This window comes from Homarus americanus, unplaced genomic scaffold (genome assembly GCF_018991925.1).
Source record: "Homarus americanus isolate GMGI-L3 unplaced genomic scaffold, GMGI_Hamer_2.0 scaffold23578, whole genome shotgun sequence".
NCBI lineage: Eukaryota > Metazoa > Arthropoda > Malacostraca > Decapoda > Nephropidae > Homarus > Homarus americanus.
In genome coordinates, this window is record NW_024733231.1 from 744,837 (window position 1) to 766,282 (window position 21,446).

Below are 21,446 nucleotides of genomic sequence, written 5' to 3' on the forward strand. Positions count from 1 at the left end.
ATTGCAGGGACGGTGTACACGTTTAACCACTAGCTAAATATAGCTCTGGTTATCCATGCCTTCTTATTTGCCTTGTAGATCACTGGAAGGTGATCCTTAGAGTAACCTTTCAGGGCCCGTGGGATGGCAGCGCGACAAATCAACATTGACTTCAGCTTGAAGTCGCAGGCAGCATTCGCGCCAAGCAGAAGTGTCAATCGGTCTTTTGCCGTTTTAAAACCTGCCGCTCTTTCCTCCTCCTTGGAGATATAGGTCCTCACAAGCATCCTCTTCCAAAAGAGACCAGTCTCATCCATATTGAAGGTAATTATTATTATTAATTAATAATTATTATTATTATTATTATTATTATTATTATTATTATTACAGTATTATTATTATTATTATTATTTTTATTATTATTGTTACTGTGGTTTATTTAGACTTTGCATTTCCTCATTTTCAAGAACATCAAAGAATTTATCAATCACCAGTTTTTTTAAGTTTTAAGAAAATACAAAAGTTATTGACCTGTGTTAAATTTCTCTCAGTATTCCTCCCAGACCGAAAATTTGGAGATAGATAGCAATGATGCTGTCCGTCCGTCCATCTGTCTGTCCATGATGATTTCGTATCCACTTGGTAACTCGCCACAGATGTGATGGATTAATTTCAATATTAGTGTGAGAGTTTAAATTAAGGCAGGGTCTTACTGGTCAGTACTGGACATGTTGACAGTTCAGGGACTTCATAGATCAAGCCACTATCTCGCATAATCAAAGTTGTTATATTTTTATCCCTTTTCGGGGGGGGGGGGAACTACTTAAAATGCTTCATTATTTCTATATCAAGATTCTTGCCTGAATACCTGTTGTGTTGATGACAGATGTGGTTTTTCCTGTTTTTATTGAAAGGTTAGCTGGTTTAGGAGTTGCTTGGGCTATAGATCTGACCTTTTTGTGCGTGTTTTTCATTATTTCTCAAACAAGATGAAACTTTGAAGATGTACAATCAGATTAAAGATACATAGCAATTAAAAAACAAACATGAGCGATCGAACTATTATAAAAAAAATCAGTCAACAGATCCCCTTAAAAAACAGTGAATTCAAATATGGTCTTTGGCCACCCTCGGCAAGCCATAGTTTCCCCATCCCTGTAATAGAGGATGAATAACACACTTAAACTTGTCGTACGAGTCAAATTCTGTAACACATTGAGTCGCTCACAAGGTCAATGAAACAAAAGTAATGAGCAAGTGTTTTATTTCTAGTATTCTCGGGACCACAGCCTCTGAGTTTATACTAGATGTATATAGTGGATGGGGTGGTGACTCAGAAGATGTATATAGTGGACGGGGTGGTGACTCAGAAGATGTATATAGAAGACGGGGTGGTGACTCAGAAGATGTATATAGTGGACGGGGTGGTGACTCAGAAGATGTATATAGTGGATGGGGTGGTGACTCAGAAGATGTATATAGTGGATGGGGTGGTGACTCAGAAGATGTATATAGAAGACGGGGTGGTGACTCAGAAGATGTATATAGTGGACGGGTGACTCAGAAGATGTATATAGTGGACGGGTGTGACTATATAGTAGACGGGTGGTGACCCAGAAGATGTATATAGTAGACGGGTGGTGACTCAGAAGATGTATATAGTAGACGGGGTGGTGACTCAGAAGATGTATATAGTAGACGGGGTGGTGACCCAGAAGATGTATATAGTAGACGGGTGGTGACTCAGAAGATGTATATAGTAGATGGGGTGGTGACTCAGAAGATGTATATAGTAGACGGGGTGGTGACCAGAAGATGTATATAGTAGACGGGGTGGTGACCCAGAAGATGTATATAGTAGACGGGGTGGTGACTCAGAAGATGTATATAGTGGATGGGGTGGTGACCCAGAAGATGTATATAGTAGACGGGGTGGTGACCCAGAAGATGTATATAGTAGACGGGGTGGTGACTCAGAAGATGTATATAGTAGACGGGGTGGTGACTCAGAAGATGTATATAGTAGACGGGGTGGTGACTCAATCGTCTTGAGGCAGCTCCCCACGTAGTTGTCGAAGACTTTTCCAGTATTGCGCTGGTCCGACCCCCTCCCAATGCTTGCGGGGAAGCGGGTCAAAGAACCTATAACACGAACAATGACTTGAGGTGATATAGAAGTCTAAAGGTATGTGAAGAATAATGCCACTCAGCAAGTTACTTACTCTGACGGACACACACCTGCACTGATTAGCGGATACTTGATATGAATGTGTTTTTTTTTCCGTCAACACACTGAGATAGACGAAGGTTGGGCGCTACAGTTCACAGGATTGGGTGTACAATAAACTAGCCGCTGTCTACTAATAATTTATATTCATATTCACACCGCCAAACACATCCCACACCCACAACATACCCCACACACTTATAATTTCACCCCCACATCCACAAACACACCCCACAACCACATCCACAAACACACCCACAAACACAATACACCTTCAAACACACCCACAACACACCCACATAAGTGGTGACACGACTGTTAACCTTACTCTTGACGTGACTGACATGACTGCCGCCCCACACTTACTTGAGCTTCAACTCGAGGGCGACCTTCTCCTCGAGGGGTGTCGGAGGGGTAAGCACACTATCCAGGTTCTTACGAAGGATATTTGTGTTGTTGTTGCCCATAAGGTGAGTAGAGACACCATCCAGCTTGAGGGAGTGTTGGACGGCTAGCCTCCCTAGATCCACCCCAGTGTCCTGGCGGGGTGGGTGAGAGGTTATGTTGGGTCACGTAAGGTCAGATTAAGTTAGGTTAGGTCAGGTTCGGTTATTTTGGATTAAGCTTGGTTAGAATACATTAGGTTCGTTCAGGTTAGTTTAGCTAAGCATAAGTTAGATTAGGTTAGGTCAGATCAGGCTAAATTAGGCTCGGTTACGTTACATTGTGAGGATTGGTTAATTATTAGGTTAGATAGGTTTCGGTTAGCTTAGATTAGGTTAGGTTAAGTTAGTACCTTACAGAACTGGGCAGCTTGTTGACAGGCGTCTTTGATGTTCTGGGTGGCGGGGTGCCAGCCGACCAGATTCCCGTGACACAACAGACCCATCGACACAGCTGCTGCGTTTATCACTCCGATGTTGCGCGACTGTCAAGGAGATAATATATACGATAAAAATGGGAAATATCTTACAATCACCTACTTATGTATACACCCTGAAGAGTCGCTCCTAGCTTGTTTCACCTGAAGATTAATCACCCTAACTCTACCCTAGCTTGCTTACCCTATCCTAGCTTATAATGACATAACCTAACCTAACCTCCTTAGGTAGCATTAAAGTGGCTCATCTAAAGGTGAAATAAGCTGGAGGGAAAATTTCAGGTGACCCAAAATTACATATAAACACACACACACATACACCTAAGTCTCTCAGGACCACAACACACCTGGAAGAAGGGAATAAACTCCTTCAGTGTATCATCAAGCAGGGTGTTGCGAGCGTAGGACAAGACAAGTTCGATGTTGATGGAGGATCTCTCTATCACTTCCTGCAGGAGATGCAGAGGATATCCTGTGATGCCGATGTGTCTGTGGGGGAGGAAGAGGGAGATGACTGTAGCCTTGGTTCAGAAGTTCAGAACAAGGAAATTTTGTTTATGATGTGGAATTATGATGTTTATGATGTATGATGGGTAAAGGCTCTGTTTCCTGGTTGTGTAAACGAGTATATTTCTCTTCGGATGTTGATGTATAATTATATCTTATCTGTAAACACAAAAACTTTCTAGATTAATTACATTATGACGAAGCTTTGCATTAATATTTACGAGTATGATCTCTGAAGGTGAGTGACCAGAGACCTTATGATACATGTGTGGGCCAGTCCGATACATGACCTTCTAGCTGATATGGGTGTTCTAACTGTTATTTGTGTGCTTCTGTGTTTTCTTATATTACCAGCCATTTCTTTCTATTTCTCTCGCTCTCCATCTATCTTTCACTATTGCTCAGTTTCCCTATCTTCTTTTCACCCCTCTCTCTCCCTCACCTACCTGGCCTTTCCCTGTTCCACAACCTTCTGCAAGGCCGGTAGCGTCTCCTCCAGGATAATGTCGAGGCTCTCAGCAAACTCTAAGTCATGAACCTGAGAAAAGGTTAAGTTAAGTTAGGTTGCCATTGAGATACTGAAATTAAGAGATACATGAAACACACAACAACACCCGCCTCATGACACACCTGCACATAACAACACCCGCCTCATGACACACCTGCACATAACAACACCTGCCTCATGACACACCTGCACATAACAACACCCGCCATGACACACCTGCACATAACAACACCCGCCTCATGACACACCTGCACATAACAACACCCGCCTCATGACACACCTGCACATAACAACACCCGCCTCATGACACACCTGCACAACAACACCTGCCTCATGACACATCTACACATAACACCCGCCTCATGACACACCTGTATTACATCAACATAGTTGAGTCCCAGCAGCTTGAGGCTTGCGTCGACGCTCTGCTCGACTCTTTTGCCTGAGAAATCGAACTGTTTCTCCAAGTCTTGCTCGTACCTGCCCACCTTGGTACCGATGTAGTAGGCGCTGCGGGGGACGTCCTTCAGGGCCTACACGGAGAGCACGGAGAGAAGTACTGTAAGCGTGTTGAGGTTGGAGTCTGAAAATGTGAGTGTTGGTGTAGAGGGTAATTAAAGTGTGGAATTACCTTGGTGTATTCATGGGTAGTATCTCTCTCTCTCTCTCTCTCTCTCTTTACACGGTTTCGCTTTACGCGGTACCTCGCCAGAACCGGACTTTCATTTTAGCTGTGCATCTATTCATATACACGGAGAGTGTCTGGCGCGACACTATTTTTAGATTCGACGCTCCCGCTTGGGCAAGCCGCGCGGGTAGGTTGCGCAGTGGATGTCTCTGTTGCGTTATCGGTGACGTCATATGACGTATCGGCCTGTGATTGGGCCACGCATCCTTACCTCCTTCCCCCGCTAGCTGTGATTGGTTTAATGTAATATGACGTCCCCTGCCACGGGAGGGAAGAATTCGCTGACCTAGCAGGGCCTGTCACTTTGTTCTCACTCCGCATATACAGTTCTCTCTTGTGCCTGCTATTCCCCTCACAACTCACAATGGCTGCCACGGGACCCCCACCACCAGAGAAAAACATTGAATTACCTGGACTAAGCCATGATGATGTGAAGGAAATCATCGAGTTGGGGGAGAAATTAAAGCTCATCCTTGCCAACAACCCAGACAAGCATCGGTATGAAGCGTCTAGTAACCATCTGACGAAATTTATGGAGTCGTATATCCAGATCTATCTCGACAACATCAATGCTAGTCGTCAACATAGTATTGAGGACTTCCTCGCCCACAACCCACCACAACCACAGCCAGCCCAAGTTGTGATAGTGATATTGACAGTGAAGATATGGACTTTGAGGGGTTTGTCTGGGAGGCCCTGCAAACCTCTGCGAGTAGTGAAAGTGATTCACCGGAGGGCAACTAATCTGCCCTCTGCCTCGGAACCAGCCTCCATCCACGTGTGCCGACCCAGCTTTTCTACTAACGTAAGTGTTAAACTTATTATTATTGATATTTCTCTTAATTATTTCATTATGTGCGCATACCATCATAAAATTAAGATGTTATTTTTACTACAACGTAGGTATTGTGTCAGAAAAAGTGGAGTTTAGGGGTCGGTCCAGTCTCTCTTTCAATTAATCCCATATGTTCTGTTATTTCATTTACGCGTTTATCGTTTTACGCGGGCCTCCACGGGTTCAATTGACCACGTAAATGAAGACCCAACTGTGTGTGTGTGTGTGTGTATATATATATATATATATATATATATATATATATATATATATATATATATATATATATATATATATATATATATATATATATATATATATATATATATATATATATATATATATATATAATCCTTTCTCTCTCACTCTGTTATTTCACCCTCTACCTTTTCTCTTTTCCACTCTCAGTGTCAAGACCTGACTGAATTACTCAGAATAGGCAAACTGTACTCCAAGCTTTGTCAATAAATTTGTTAAACTAATTCTCTCTATTCTCTTTCCCTCTCTCTCTGTTCTCTCTACCACTCACTCTATCCTGTCACTATCACTCTCTCTATCACTCTCACAGTCTCTCCTTCCCCTGTCTCTCTATCACAGTCCCTACCTTCTCTCAGTCACTCTCCCACTCTCCCTCTTCATCCCTCTCTATAACTCTCCCTCCCTCCCAGTGACGGATTAAGCTTAATAGGGGCCTAAGGCACAGATCAACTTGGGGCTCCCTACCCTCAAGGTATATATATATAGCAAGAGCAAAATATACCAAAATTTATCAATGATTTCATCAATATTAAGCTTCTGCAAAATAACACACTCAATGTTCATGAGACAGAAAGTTGAGATGTTGCTAGGACATCGTTGAATGAAGTTCATGTTTTATATGCTTCAACTTCGAGAATGTTTGGATTTGGGGGCCCCTTAGAGTCGGGGGGCCTGAGGCCAGTGCCTCAAGTGCCTCATGGTTAATCCGGCCCTGCTCCCTCCCACCCCACAGGACTCACCTTACCAATCACTTCTTCACTCCGACCATTGCCATACCAGGGAGCCGTGTCGATGTAGTTAATGCCAGACTTGAGAGCCAGATGAACAGTGGCTATATACTCTTCCTCTTTGTTACTGCCGTACATGTCCCCCAGAGGTCCTCCACCCAGAGATATCCTCGACACGCTTAGTCCTGGTCAGTATACACAAGGGATGAGGAAGTGGAAGTGTGGATTAAGATTGAGTTTAGAGGGAATAGGTCACATTAAGATTAGATATATTCTTTAGTTTATTTTTCACCTGAAGATTAACTTTTTAGACCCCAACAACTATCGAAGTTGGGGATCTGTAACATCTCGTTTTCTCTCTTCAATAAGGTATATAATGTATCACAATGATAATAATAAAAACTCTGACGTAAGCATAAACATTAATCTTGTCTTCAAGATTAAAAAGTATATGCATACAGATATAATTAATAACATGATCAATTTATGTACATAGGAAAATAAATAATAAAGAAACTCAATGGATATAAGCCTTAAACGACATTTTGGGGTTATCCTTCCTCAAAACGACTCGTTTGTTTTACTTTTACTTTTATCCTCTTCACTCTGATCGGCTCGTTAGCCACTTCGGCGGTCGGTCACGTCTCTGTTACGTACTGTTGGCAACTACTGGGCATACATTGGCTACTGAATGTATCTGAACCTGCTCTGTTGGTCAAGTATGATTTTGAAACAGCTCACACTCGGTGCCATCACAACACTCTGGCAGGCTATTCCAAGAGCTCACAATTTCCACGCCGAAAAGTTCGCCCTCACAGTTTTCTGGACTTGTTTCTCCTTGTCCACCTTTAGTATAAGTTGGAAAGCTGCAGACGTTCTTATTTCTCTGGGTACCTGAGGCGCGGGAGGGAAGGCACCAGTCTGGTCCTGTCATTCCTGCGGACATTTTCCACTAATTGACAGACTTGCCTATTTCGGGGACCAAACGGAGAGACAGTACTCTAATTGGGGAGGCACTTGGCCTTTGAGGAGCGTTATGAGGGACGGACCATCTAGGTGTGTGAACGACCTTATAAGACTTACCACCTTACTGGCTTGATTCACCTTCTTTTCACAATATTGTTGTTAAGGGAAGCAGATCAAATTTCCGACACCAGTGTTACCAAGTGACAAATGAGGCTTACTACTCCCCAGTGTTACCAATTGATAAGTGAGGCTTACCAGTGTTACCAAGTGATAAGTCAGGCTTACCAGTGTTACCAAGTGGCTGGTAGGACATCTTCTTCACAGCATCATCATCATGGAAGTTGGCTACATAAGTCAACTGGTCCATCTGTTGGCAGAAAAGCGTACAATGAAACTGATTAATACCCCCATACTCACATTCCTCCCACACCCATGCTCCTCCCACACCCAACCTCCTCCCACACCCAACCTCCTCCCACACCCACACTCCTCCCCCACACCCACACTCCTCCCCCACACCCACCCTCCTCCTCCCCGGCATACACACTCATAACTCACAGACTGAGGGTAGGACAACACACAGGAGAGACCTACCCACACATGAGCGGAGTCCCTCAGGGGAGCGTCCTCTCCCCCACCCTATATATTATCTACACAAGTGACACCCCGCCTCCCACTAGAATAGGTAACGAAGATATTATGTATGCAGATGACATCACTCAAATAACAACACATCAAGGAAAATCGCGAGCGTTACAGGCCGACAACACGAGGCGGGAATTAGAAAGGGTAAATAATTACGAAAAACAATGGAAAATACAAAACAGTCTCCCGAAATTCACAGTGATACCCTTATGCAGAAGGAAAACCCATCCATTAGTAACCAATAATGCCCAGATACAAAAGCAGAGACACCCTCCTGTGCCTTCATATATCCACGACAGGTTACTCCCATCATGTCCACACCAGGAGGAAAAGGCAAGAAGAAAGCTGAGAAAGCTATACCGCTTTAAAGCGCTTCCCGAGAAAATAAAACTCCGCCTGGTGACATCATTTATCACACCGATATTAACTTATTCAGCAGTACCTCTTCATACTATGAGCACCACTCAAATATTAAAATTACAGGTGGTCCAAAATGAAGCCCTAAGATTCGTCACAGGTGAAAGATGCCCCTTCACTAGAACCACAGCCGAGATACATAGAGACCTGAGAATAAAACCCATCAACCAGCAGTTGCACACCCTGGCCAGCAGAATCTGGCGAAAGATAGAACGGTCAGAGCAAGAACTCCTTCAAAGACTCCCACCAGATAATGACAACAACCATACATGGTTCCCAAAAAGTTACCAAATCTCAAAAGGTCCATTACCACCCCTGATCTACACGGTCAGGCAATAGACAACCTCCCTAGACCAGCATCCGCCAGTAGGGTCGGCGGAATATGAAATAAGGCCCTCAAAACACCCATATGTGGGACAGGGTAGGATGTCTAGTGCCTCTACCGACAGACAATAACTAACCCATGACACAACCCTAACACTATTAGCTTAGCTAGGCGGTCAGCACGCCCTCTCTTACCTCCTAAATTTCTTCAATTTCCGAACTATAACTTCCTTCCCCCACCTCTAATCTTCTTTCACCCCTCCTTTCTCTCTCTCTAAAAAAAAAAAAAACACCTTCACAGAAAGCATACAAGAAACAATCGAACAAATATACACGCTACAACAATAACACACAATTGCAGGGTTTCAATTGTTTCTCTTTGACAACACAACATTTTGTACATAAATCGTTTCTCACTATTGATTTTTTTTCTTTTTTTTCTTTAGAGTTCTTTATTATTATTTATTATTATTATTAGTGTTATTATTATTATTGTTATTATTATTATTATTATTATTATTATTATTATTATTATTATTATTATTATATATATAAATTGTTTTTTTTCGCCCCCTAGGCCCCGGTGTGGGGTCAGTGACCTGTGGCCGGGTGGGCTAATTCCCGTAAAAAAAAAATCACGTAAATATTAATGTGCCGGAAGTGTCAACAGGTTATTGAACGCCATCACACACACACACACACAGACACAACCTTTTGCATGTAAAGCGGCAATAGCCAAGGTCAACAATGTTCTCTGTCACTTGTTTTTATCTGTTCTCATCCCATCCTCTTCCTGATACAGTTCTCTCCACTCACTATACATCAATTAAAGATGATGTATTAACACAGCGTATCAGTATAACAGTTACAATGTATCAATATGTCACTGCAAGACTACAGTATATCATTGTCTCCATATGTTGCACTGTATCACTCTCTCCATATGTAGCCCAAAACGTTAGAGTATTGAAGTCAGTTCATCACTGTGTTTCCCTCCCACCCATCAAATATACTAGTAATAATGAATACTAGTAATAACAATGTATAGTAGTACTAACAAGGTATACTAGGAAGAACAATAATACTAGGAAGAACAATGTACTGTATACTAGTTAAAACATATAACACACAACGTATACTATTAATAACAATATAAAGAAAAGCTTCTATATTATACTGTACTCACTTTGGTGTGGTTTACGAGAGCACAAGGAGAGTTGTACTCAACGTTACGACCTTCAGCTGGTAACTAATACGAAAATTTTAAGTAACATCAAGCAGGCCAGTGACTCATGGCATTCCGCAAGGGGAGTGTCCATCTCACTTACATTTTAGTCAACTATTTATGTTTTGTGTGCATACTAAGCGGGCGAGTCTACATTTATTTTGTTGTTTATTTATTGATTATATATTTTTTACTGTTTTAGTTATGGGTTTCAGGGAATTTATAATATTTTGTGTGTGGTTAGTCATAATGTTTTGGTTATTAAAGTGGCCATGACATCAGCTCTGGAGTGTGTCTTATCAGCTTCAATTGTTGTGTACTGTCTGACTCTTTTCCTCTCATTATCTTCCCCGGCCTTCCACCCTAACCTAATCTTGCTTATCCTAACCTAATTATACTTAACCTAACCTAACCTTACCTAACCTAACCTGATTTAACTAAACCTAACCTAACCTTATCTAACCTAACCTAATTTAACTAAACCTAACCTAACCTAACTTAACCAGACTTAATCTACTTAACATAATCTAATTTAACTTAACCTAGCTTGACATAACCTAAACTGACCAACCTTAATAGAACCTAACCTAAGTTAACTGAACATTACTTAATATAACCTAACCTTACCAAACATACGCTAGCTTAACCTAACCTAACCTGACCAAGCTTAACTTAAACAAATTTATCCACAGCTTACTTTACCCTAACATCTATCAGCGCACACAATTTATTCCTGTCATAGCATTTAAGCATTGCAAACACATTTACTTTTAAGTTACGGCTGTGACCTATGAACACTCATTAGGCCACTCACTCATCAACCCAGTCACTCATCAGGAGGTAAAGAGGCGGCGATGGTCATTATCTCATATTATATCTCTCTCACTATGGAGATAAGAGACAGTGTATATCAGGGACTGGCCTGGGGAGATGGGGGAGAGGGACTGAGGGAAGATAAGGGAGAGAAAGTAAGAATGGGAGGAGACTGGGAGATAAGGGGGCGTTGTCATAGGTGTAGAGAGAGAGACGGGGGGATCATATGTGTGTCGTAGATAAATGTGGTGACTTGGAGAGAGGTAAGTTTGGAAGGGAATAAGGGGTGGGAAGGTAGGGGTTAAAGGAGGGAGTGAAAGGCACAAGGTAGGAAGGTTAGGGAGGGAACTGAAGGGAGGGGAAGGGGAGGAAGGTTGCCAACTGCTAAAACAATGTCTATTGTTTTGTACTGTCGTGTGTGTGTGTGCGTGTATGAATCCTGACTCCCAGACGAGGGTCGACTCACAGAACGGGGTCAGGCTACTAATGCTACTACTACTAATAATAAATGCATAAATAAATAAAAAATAATAATAACCATAAATAATAGAAAAAACACAATAATCTAAAGTGAGAAACGATATATGTATGTTGTGTTGTCAAAGTATGAGAAACAATTGAGACCCTGCAATTGTGTGTAAATGAGGCAGAAAGTCAGATCACCAACCTGGGAGTTGGTCACAATTTTTTGTGATGCCATATGGCAGCAGGGTCTACGATTAGACAATACATTATGCTTCCAATATCTTCCCAGGCGGTAGTATCTCCCTGTTTTATAGCTGCCTACTGCCTACCTACTATCCAGAAATATTTGCAGTCGTCAAATTTATAACTGTACAAACTCTTGTGCTTAGTCACTGGACTAGCTGTGCTTCTCCCCACATCATGTAAGCTCCTACAGTTAAAAAAAAAATTGGGCAATGTTTTTTTAATTTCTCACAAGATGCCTGTTTGAATAGATCTGGCAATACCATTTGTCTGGTCTTTCTTTGCTTCATCTATGTTTAAAAAAATTGTCTCGTCTTTATATTCATTGCCTTCCATAAATAATGTAGTAACTCTTTTACCTCAGACAGGATAACATTAGCTAGGGGTCTCTCACTCCTGCTGAAAATATAATATTTTATATATTTCTCTTTAAGGCATCAATCGCAGGAGTACTGTATATGCTTAAGTAATTCATAACTTTCAACATCAAGATTCATCACTCATCAGGGACTCAGGTTAGTTCCATTAGTATTCATGAAACTCACCGCCAGAGCTCGGTGTGTTCTTTAAATATTTACCGAGCAATTAAAAGGCAGCAAAATGAATTTAACGCTGTCGAGAGAAACTGATTTGTGATGGTGTGTGTGGTGGTGGTGTTGCAGGTCTGTGTGCTTTTTTTGTCTGTGATTATAGTCGACTTTTTGCGGTAACAAGTTTGTAAAATCAACTTGTGTGACAGTTGTCAACGTCATTTCACTCAGGTTGATACACCTAGTACAGTATATATTTATACAGATAGTATATACTGCATTGATGGATGATGACAGCTGTCAAAATGTTTCAACCTCAACGATTTCTGAAAGTTAAACCCCTTGCGTGCTGCAGCCGGGAATGTATCGACTCGTTTCACTGTGAAATATATATGAAAGAATGCTAGCTGCCGCAGGAGTCCACCACGCATGAGCAATGTCGTGGCACTTGTAATATGAGGTGAGGTAGCTCAAAGTGACAGGCAGTAAAAATGGCACCTACAACACTGCCATTGCTACTGACGATAGCGTCACTCGCCATGCTGACAGTCACTCACACCCTTGCCGCCTTACTGCTGACGTCGAGGTCACATATGACTTGGAGTAAAGTGGGTGAAGCTTCGCAGCAACTGCAACAAGCCATTGTGGAGGCAGTTGAGGGACCGTTGCAAGAGAAGTGGGTCGTCCTTCTGGTTGATGCCTCAGCTGAGTCCCTTCTGCTCTTCGACCACCTCCTAGACTCCCTCCATGGCGGACATCGCCCACGACCACTACTTCTCCTGCGTCCAGGACCTGACTGGCAAGATCACCTGCCTCCACCATCTGTCCTCACTGGCCGGTGTGCAGTTCTCTTAGTGACGGCCAGCTGGCCCAGCTGGCTGGCAGAGGCTGGAGACAAGTGGACCCCAGCCATGATACTTGTCATAAACGTCAACTCCTCGTGGGACGCCGCCCACCTGATGAAGTGGCCTCAGCTGCAACTCTCCCCCTCCCTCACCCTCATGGAGGCCTCTTACAGTAAATGGTCCTTCACGCCCCTCGTGTATACATCACGTCCACTTTCCAGGGACTGCCAGGGTCATCGACTCACCAAGGACCTTCTGGGAGTGTGGGATGTGGCCGTCTTCTCCAAGGAGAATCGTCTCTTTCCTGATCGCTTCCACACATTCGACGGAGAGGTCCTCCATGTTGCCTCAGACTTGGACGACTACCCACTGATTTATGAGGACGGAGACAATGTGGACGGCACCAGCATCAGGATCTTAAGGAGTTTAGGCTCGTGGCTCAACTTTACCTTCACCACCACACAACAGGCCGAGGACGGCAAATGGGGAGAACTGGAGAACGGAACTTGGAACGGACTGCTGGGGGAAGTGTACCGCTCCACCAAGAACATCACTGTCAACTACTTCACCGTGGTGTACGACCGTCTGCAGGACTTCGACCACACCACCACCTACTTTTACGAGGGTTTTGGCTTCGCCCTAAGGATCCCCCCGCCACTGCCTGCCTGGATGAGCCTTCTCTATCCCTTCACTCCCGTACTGTGGGCATGTGTTGGTAGCGCCCTGCTGCTGACCACGCCCACACTGTACTTCTTAACCCGTGCTGCCTCACATAACAGGGCGTCCATACAAGATGCAGCCATTACAGTCTTTAGGGTAAGTTAGGGTGACTCATCTGTGCCCTTGACCTATGAGAAAAGGAGATTGTAGTTAGTGTGAGAGAGTAAGGCCATTGTAACACCCGGCCTAGAATATACTGTAGTCATTACCGTATCCACCACAAGATAATTATTTCTGCACTGGCATGAATCACGAACTGAATTGCAATTTTTCTTATCAGATTATGTTTGATCTCTACTTGCTGTATATAATGCATATAAATGTATTCAATTAGATTAGTAACAGTATGTCTTATAGCCTTGACGGCCTGTTAGGGGGAGTACGGAGAGCAATGAGTACTAAGCATTTGGTATACAGGGAGACATTGTGGCTAGAACTACATCATTTCTATTTCACTTCTCTAAATGTAAACTTAGTTGCCTACTCACAGATGGGTAAATTTGGGGTGCCTAGGCACAAGCCAGCGACCTTTAGAACTGGGACGAGCTCTGTATTCACTCGGCCGATGCACATTAACCTGTAAAATTTCTTAAACAAACAAGAAAGAAAAGAAAAAGTGATTCAACAAACCTTCCCTCTCACAATTATTGTCAACGATCTACATAGAGCCAATTACCACTACTTGTCATGCTGAAAGACTCGCCATTAAGGATTAATTACTAGCCATCTTGGAGGACTTAACAATATAAACATGTGAAGATCTTTCTGTTCTCTCATAACAACTTTATTTTTCACTCCTTTCTTTAATTCTATATATAGTTCTATTTTTCTCTTCCTTTCTCTTACTTCTTTATCTTTTCAGCTGTCTTTCTCTACCCTTTTCTCCTTCCAAGTCTTTCAGTCTCTTTCTTTGTTACTCCCCATTTCTTTCCCTATCTCTCTACCTCCTCCCTTCTCTTTCCCCTTCCTTATCGTTTTCTGTCTCCCCCTTCTGCCCCCCTTCCCTCTCCTTCTCTCAGTTTATCTCTCTCCTTCTCTCTCTTTCTCTCGTCCTATCCTCAACTTATCATGACAAGATAATTGGCGTGTGATGACCCACTTGTGAACCACCACCCTAAGACTATCATTAATGTTGACTGTCTGAGTTACAACCTCCACTCATCATTATAACTCTTGGTCTCATTCTTATTGTGTGAGTTACAGCCTCTACTCATCATTATAACTCTTGGTCTCAACACAGGGGTACCCTGTTGCAATGGCTATGTATGCAATAGGCCTATCAGTGCTCCAACAAGAAATAAAATTTTAAACAACTGGGGTCAAACAAATGGCATATGCTGATGACCTTACAGGAGCAGGAAAAGTGGAGGACATCAAAAAGTGGTGGGACCTGGTAACATCGCGAGGTCCACAAATAGGGTACCACCCAAACGCCAGCAAGTCCTTCCTCATCGTGAAGCCAGAACATTAGGAATGGGCAATGGAGGTGTTTGGCGGAAGTGAGGTCAAAATAACAAAGGATGACCAAAGATATCTAGGTGCAGTAATTGGCACGACGGACTTCAAGACCGAGTACGTAGCGGGAAAGGTGAATGAGTGGGTTAGTGAAATCCAAGCTCTGTCTGAGATTGCTAACACAGAGCCACATGCGGCTGTTGCTGCATTCACCCATGGAGTCAAGCATCGTTGGAACTACCTGATGCGTACTATCCCTGATATCGGACCCCTCCTCCACCCTCTGGAAGAAGCTATCAGTGTCAGTTTCATTCCCAAATTAGTGAAACACCCCCACTTATCCCCAGCAGAAAGATCACTTCTTGCACTTCCATCAAGACTGGGAGGTATGGGACTAACCAATCCAGAGAAGATTGCTGCCACTGAACATCAAAATTCACTTAAGCTTACGGCAACCCTCACGGACCACATGATAGCCCAGAATGCAACAGGGGAGGTGGATACCAGTGAAGTAAACAAGATTCGACGGTCCATTACGACAGAACGACAGCACTGCCAAAATGATAAGCTGCAGCAACTGTTGCTGCAGGTACCAGAAAGTTTGAAAAAAAAAGTAGCTATAGCGCAGGAGGTGGGCGCCTCGAACTGGTTAACTACGTTACCAATAAGGGCAAATGGTTTCAGCCTCAATAAACAAGAATTTACAGATGCCATTGCTCAAAGGTACGGTTGGCCAGTAGAAGGTTTGCCCTTCCAATGCGTGTGTGGCTCTTCCTATGACGTCGATCACGCCATGGTGTGCAAGAAAGGGGGCTTCATATGCATGAGGCATGACGAAGTAAGGGACCTCACAGCAAATATGTTGAAGGAAATCTGCCGGGATGTCATGGTAGAACCGACCCTCCTTCCTTTGGATGGTGAGATCTTCCAACATAGGACTTCAAACACATCTAACGAAGCCCGTGTTGACGTCAGTGCTCGAGGATTCTGGATGCAGGGACAGCGAGCTTTCTTCGACATCAGGATTTTTTATCCCATGGCCGCATGTCACCGTAACCTAGCTCTCGATGCTGCACACAGGAGGAACGAGAACGACAAGATAGGGCATATGGGGAGAGAATTCAGAACGTTGATCAAGGCAGCTTCACTCCTCTAGTGTTCACAACCTCTGGTGGGATGGGACCAAGTGCAAGATGTTTCTATGCCAGACTCGCCTAGGTGATCTCCGAACAGAAGCAGCAGCCCAGAAGCTACGTTACAGCCTGGATGAGTTGTTGACTGTCTTTCTCTCTCCTTTGGTCGGCGTTGCTGTGCCTCAGGGGAATGAGAGCTTCTGCCCCAATGTCGACAACTGCTGCAGATATTGACAATGAGGCTACAGTCACTGAATGCTGCATAGATCTGCGGCTCAATTAATTCAACACAGACAGGATAGCTACTTATGTATTAGGATATTTAATATTAAGGTAATAAAATGGCAGCGAAGGTGTGGCTATTGGGGGAGGCTGGAGGCCACGTAGTAGTAGTAGTAGTACTATTATTATTATTATAATTATTATTATTATTATTATTACTATTATTATTATTATTATTTTTGTTATTATTAATAATATTAAATACACTTCCCTTAGGTGATCACAACAGGCCCTACTGCGACAGTGCTCCCACAGGTGTTAACCCCAGTTGTCCCCCATAGAGTCTGGTGCGACAAAGCTCCCCCAGGGTGCCAGAGGTGGGGGCGGTGCGACTCCTGCTGGCACCTTGGTGGGTAGGCTGTCTCATCCTGGTGGTGACTTACACGTGTAACCTGATAGCTGTGTTGACCGTGCCTGTGTTCCCGTCCACCATCTCCACTATTGAGGGTCTCGCACTCAGCCAGTTCAGGTAACTCACGGCCACCATGCCACACTTCCACTTATATAATGGTATAATGTCTAATATTGGTAATAGCTAGCCATAACGATACACATCTCCTACACCAAGAAATTCCTCTAACACTCGTCCTGGTTTCTTTCATTTCTTCCTACACACTTAATCTCCACTTCCTCTTACGCACTCCACCTCCTCTTACACACTCCACCTCCTCTTACACACTCCACCTCCTCTTACACACTCCACCTCCACTTCCTCCTACACACTCCACCTCCTCTTACACACTCCACCTCCACTTCCTCCTACACACTCCACCTCCACTTCCTCCTACACCCTCCACCTCAATTTCCTCCTACACACTCCACACTCCACCTCCATTTCCTCCTCCACACTCCACCTTCACACTCTACCTCCACTTCCTCTTACACACTCCACCTCCATTTCCTCCTACACACCCCAACTACACCACCTCCAACACACCCTACCTCTACTTCCTCCTTCACACCCCAACTACACCTCCTCCTACACACTCCACCTCAACCTCCCCATACTACGAGTATGCTAGAATGAGCATGGTGGACTACGGAGAGTTCGTACCCGAGGCATTGGCCACATCCCAGGACCGCTACCTCAAGGCTCTGGGGGACCGGATGGATCTAGTCTTTAACCACAAAGATGATGATGTCAGCTATGGCGAGCTGCTGCAGCTGTGTCTCGACGGTGGCCATGCCATTACTGACACTTATTCTTACCTGAGGTACCTCCTGTATTACCTCCTCCACAGTGGCCCTATCAGTATGGACACTTACTCCTACCTGAGGTACACGGCATAACAGCCACCTGGCATAGTGCCTGGAGAGTTTTGTGAAATGTGGTAACTCTGTGTTTGTTTATATCTTTTCCTGTAAGTTATAATATGTATTTAAAATAAAAATGAAACATTACAAAATATACTGCAATATGCATTTTACAATACAAACTTAACCACTAGTTAATATTGGGCTGTTTTAGTGAGGGCCGTTTTGGCCTTAGTGGAGGGCAGTTTTGTTCAGAGGATAAGGTTGTTTTGGCTAGGGTCGGGCCATATTCAACTGGGGCCGTTTTCTCCTGTTACTTTCCCATCCACCCCATGTCACTTGCAAAAATTGCAACGTCATCTTTTTACATGTCTTTTTTGTTCTGGAGGAGAATGATCATCTTCCCTGACTCTGGGAGCTCCAGCATTTGGAGCACGTGGTAAGACAGGCTGTGGTGTCAACGCAGACTTAATCATTTGCATTCAAATTCATGTAGAAATAGCCTACACTTGAGGTTTGCAAAGAACATATGCACTGTGGAATGAAATAGTTAAAGTCTGCCATCCTCAACCCACTGCTGCCACTAATCAAGGTCAAGCAAACGGGGAGTTCTAGCTGGATTTATTGACAAGGTTACAAGTGATCCTCTCTCTATGCCAGTCAGGGTACAATTGACCTGGCTGGCCGGCAACTGGCGCCACCACACCGCGGCTGTCAATGCGGACCACAGTTCCGAACAGCCATGGGAGCCAGTTCAACAATTTACAAACAAATATCATAAATGATCCTCTATACATTTCAGAATGTAATTACACAATACAATATGAACATAATAGTATAATACATAATATTCTCACAAAATGTCCAGTATATTTTCAAACAAGGCTATTGGCCATATGGTGTGACACTTTGAGATATAAATTGCTCACTGTAAGTTACAGAATCATGCATAGTGCTCAGCAAAAAAAAGGCTTTATCTTTCCTTTCCGAGTGAGAATATTATCTTCTTGGTTTTCAATGGTTAAATATTGGGTTCATTTTACTGTATTAGGTTGTAAAAGTATACATTTATCATTTGTTCTTTCATCCTCTTCACCACTGATCGGCTCGTTAGCCACTTAGGCGGTCGGTCACGTCGGTCTCTCAGCTTTGAGAGAGTCGTCTCCTTACCCGGGAAACCTCTCATTCCCGGAACTGCTCTGTTCTGGCTAATGGTAATATCACTGTACTTACATTTTTTTATATGAATGGGATATTACTGTTTTGTATGGGCAGGGCTGTGCTTTAACCTAACCTAAACTATGGAATTGACACTGTTCTGACTTACGAACAAATAGACTTAAGAACAGGGTCCAGGAATGTATTCCTATCGTGAGTCTGGGACTACCTGTTCTATTATATGCCTAAAAATTATAAGTAGTAATAGCCATACTGGCACAATTACACCACAAGCAGGAATAAAACAGATATAAAATACATACACGTTAGGAACAACCCAAACACATTGGATGGTACATACCTTGCTATACTTGTATCTGAAATTATCGATCAATATTTTTGCTAAATTATTTACATCATAAAATACTCGAGAGATACTGTACTAGAAAAAAGGTTGTAAAATTATAATTTTCTCTCTTGCATCATACCATCACAAGCTTACAATAAAATGTGTATAAGTCATATTTGATCCCCAACAGACAAGAATGGTTAGTAGTGATTATTATGATATTCTTTTAACATACTGTACTTCGTAAACGAAAATATCGTGTCATGAGAATCACTAAATCGTTGGAGATGCAAGCCTTTATGCTTGACCTGGTGCGAGGTTATAACTGGCCTCATGGCTGTTATTTCACCCAATTTAGCCTCATACCTTACATCACTGACTAGATGCAAATGCATTATCTCTTACCACTATAGTAAATGCATATTTAAGCCATTGGTATGGTGTAATATTTTGTGTTAGTTTAGTATGCAACAAACGCATATAAAAAAAAAATATTTCTCCTAATGCAATGGCCCGTTTCGTCATGTCCGAGGGTTATTCCCGAGTTAACATGAAGAGTCTGAATTTTGTCCTCCAATACAGCAGACAGGAAGGAATATTGTTTTATCTTAATGTTAATTTAAACAGATTGAGGATTGCTGTTTCACCTTTTCCCTACCCCCTTCCCTCCATCTCATGACATCACATCAATTCGCCAATCAGCAGACAGGAGTCAATGACATTCTATTTAGTAATATGTATTAAAACTATAAACATAAAAGAAAAGCTGCAATCAGAGATAATGGAACACTGCTTATTTTGCATCCTAAATCTGGGTACTATTGTGAGGTTCCTTCAGGCCGTTTTATTAGTTTTATTGTGATTTAAACAAACACAGAGTTACCACATTTCACAAACACGCCAGAAGCTGTACCAGGTGGAAATGATGTCGGGTTTACCTCCTGCCCCCCCCCCCCCTACACCCTACTGACACTTACTCTTACCTGAGGTACTGTAGTACCCCAGGGTGCCCACATCATCCATGTCTGAAATTTTATGGAAAATATTATAGCCTCGTATGTCCCTTTTGTTGAGTTCTGCTGCCATCAAACACTATATACAGTACCTCATGTCTTACCTATTGATGATTATGTCTGATGTCCTGTGTCCTACTAACAGTATCTCCCACACTATATGTTTGGTTTATATGTCCTACTAACAGTGTCTCCCACACATATGTCTGGTTTGTGTCATACTGACAGTATTTCCCAAATACATATGTCTGTTCTATGTGTCTTGCAGTCTCCCACTCATTGTGTTGCCTACAGGAACCTGCTAGAGGAGGATGTGAGGACAAGTGAGACGACATACATGTTGCGGGAACAGGTGTACTCAGGGGCGCTCGCCTTCTTCCTGCCTAAACACACACCTTGGCGACCCAGGCTGGACCAGGGCATCCGCCGCTTGGTGGAGGCTGGACTCGTCAACAAGTGGTACTTTGATATCATGGGCGATGTCGCGACACCCGGAAGACAGTCATCCAAGGGCGCTGCCAGCGAGAAGCCCCTGACACTCCCTAACCTGCAGGGGCCCTTCCTCCTCCTGTCCATCGGCCTCCTGGCTGCCTTCCCCCTCTTCCTGGGAGAACTTGTCACCCAATAATAAGCCAAGGTTCATGAACGATTTGTATGAAGTGTTGCCTAAGGTGACTACAGTGTATAAATAAATAAATAAATATATAAATAAATATATATATATATATATATATATATATATAAATTATTCAAGACATCTTCAGATAAAGACGAAAGCTAAGGTGCCCGTTGTTTCCTTTTCCCGTGATTTTATCAAGATTTATCTTATCCACGTTTTCATGAAATATATATATATATATATATATATATATATATATATATATATATATATATATATATATATATATATATATATATATATATATGTGTATATATGTATATATATATTGCTGCCAGTCAAAGTCATTGTAGTGTTGAGTTACAGTTAGAGAATAAAGA

General features: G+C 42.9%; 2 protein-coding genes across 4 annotated transcripts; one reads left to right on the top strand and one right to left on the bottom strand.

Annotated features, from left to right (window-relative positions):
• Positions 1-1,746: 1,746 nt before the first annotated feature.
• On the bottom strand, positions 1,747-10,276 carry LOC121869527 (L-galactose dehydrogenase-like). Of its 2 annotated transcripts, XM_042370885.1 has the most exons (9): positions 10,149-10,276; positions 7,862-7,943; positions 6,623-6,795; positions 4,473-4,634; positions 4,040-4,131; positions 3,434-3,575; positions 3,003-3,134; positions 2,573-2,745; positions 1,748-2,121 (listed from the first exon to the last, which is right to left on the bottom strand). In XM_042370885.1, the coding sequence occupies exons 2-9, from the start codon at positions 7,941-7,943 to the stop codon at positions 2,019-2,021; spliced, it is 1,059 nt and encodes a 352-aa protein (XP_042226819.1). In that variant the 5' UTR covers positions 10,149-10,276; the 3' UTR covers positions 1,748-2,018. The 2 variants fall into 2 exon arrangements, with proteins under 2 accessions (XP_042226820.1, XP_042226819.1); XM_042370886.1 differs by lacking the exon at positions 4,473-4,634 and having other exon boundaries at positions 1,747-2,121.
• A 1,436-nt stretch (positions 10,277-11,712) lies between these two features.
• LOC121869529 (glutamate receptor ionotropic, delta-1-like) lies at positions 11,713-21,127 on the top strand. 2 transcript variants are annotated; one of them, XM_042370887.1, is made up of 4 exons: positions 11,713-13,899; positions 16,955-17,142; positions 17,696-17,887; positions 20,742-21,127. In XM_042370887.1, the coding sequence occupies exons 1-4, from the start codon at positions 12,730-12,732 to the stop codon at positions 21,073-21,075; spliced, it is 1,884 nt and encodes a 627-aa protein (XP_042226821.1). In that variant the 5' UTR covers positions 11,713-12,729; the 3' UTR covers positions 21,076-21,127. The 2 variants fall into 2 exon arrangements, with proteins under 2 accessions (XP_042226821.1, XP_042226822.1); XM_042370888.1 differs by lacking the exon at positions 17,696-17,887.
• Positions 21,128-21,446: the final 319 nt, after the last annotated feature.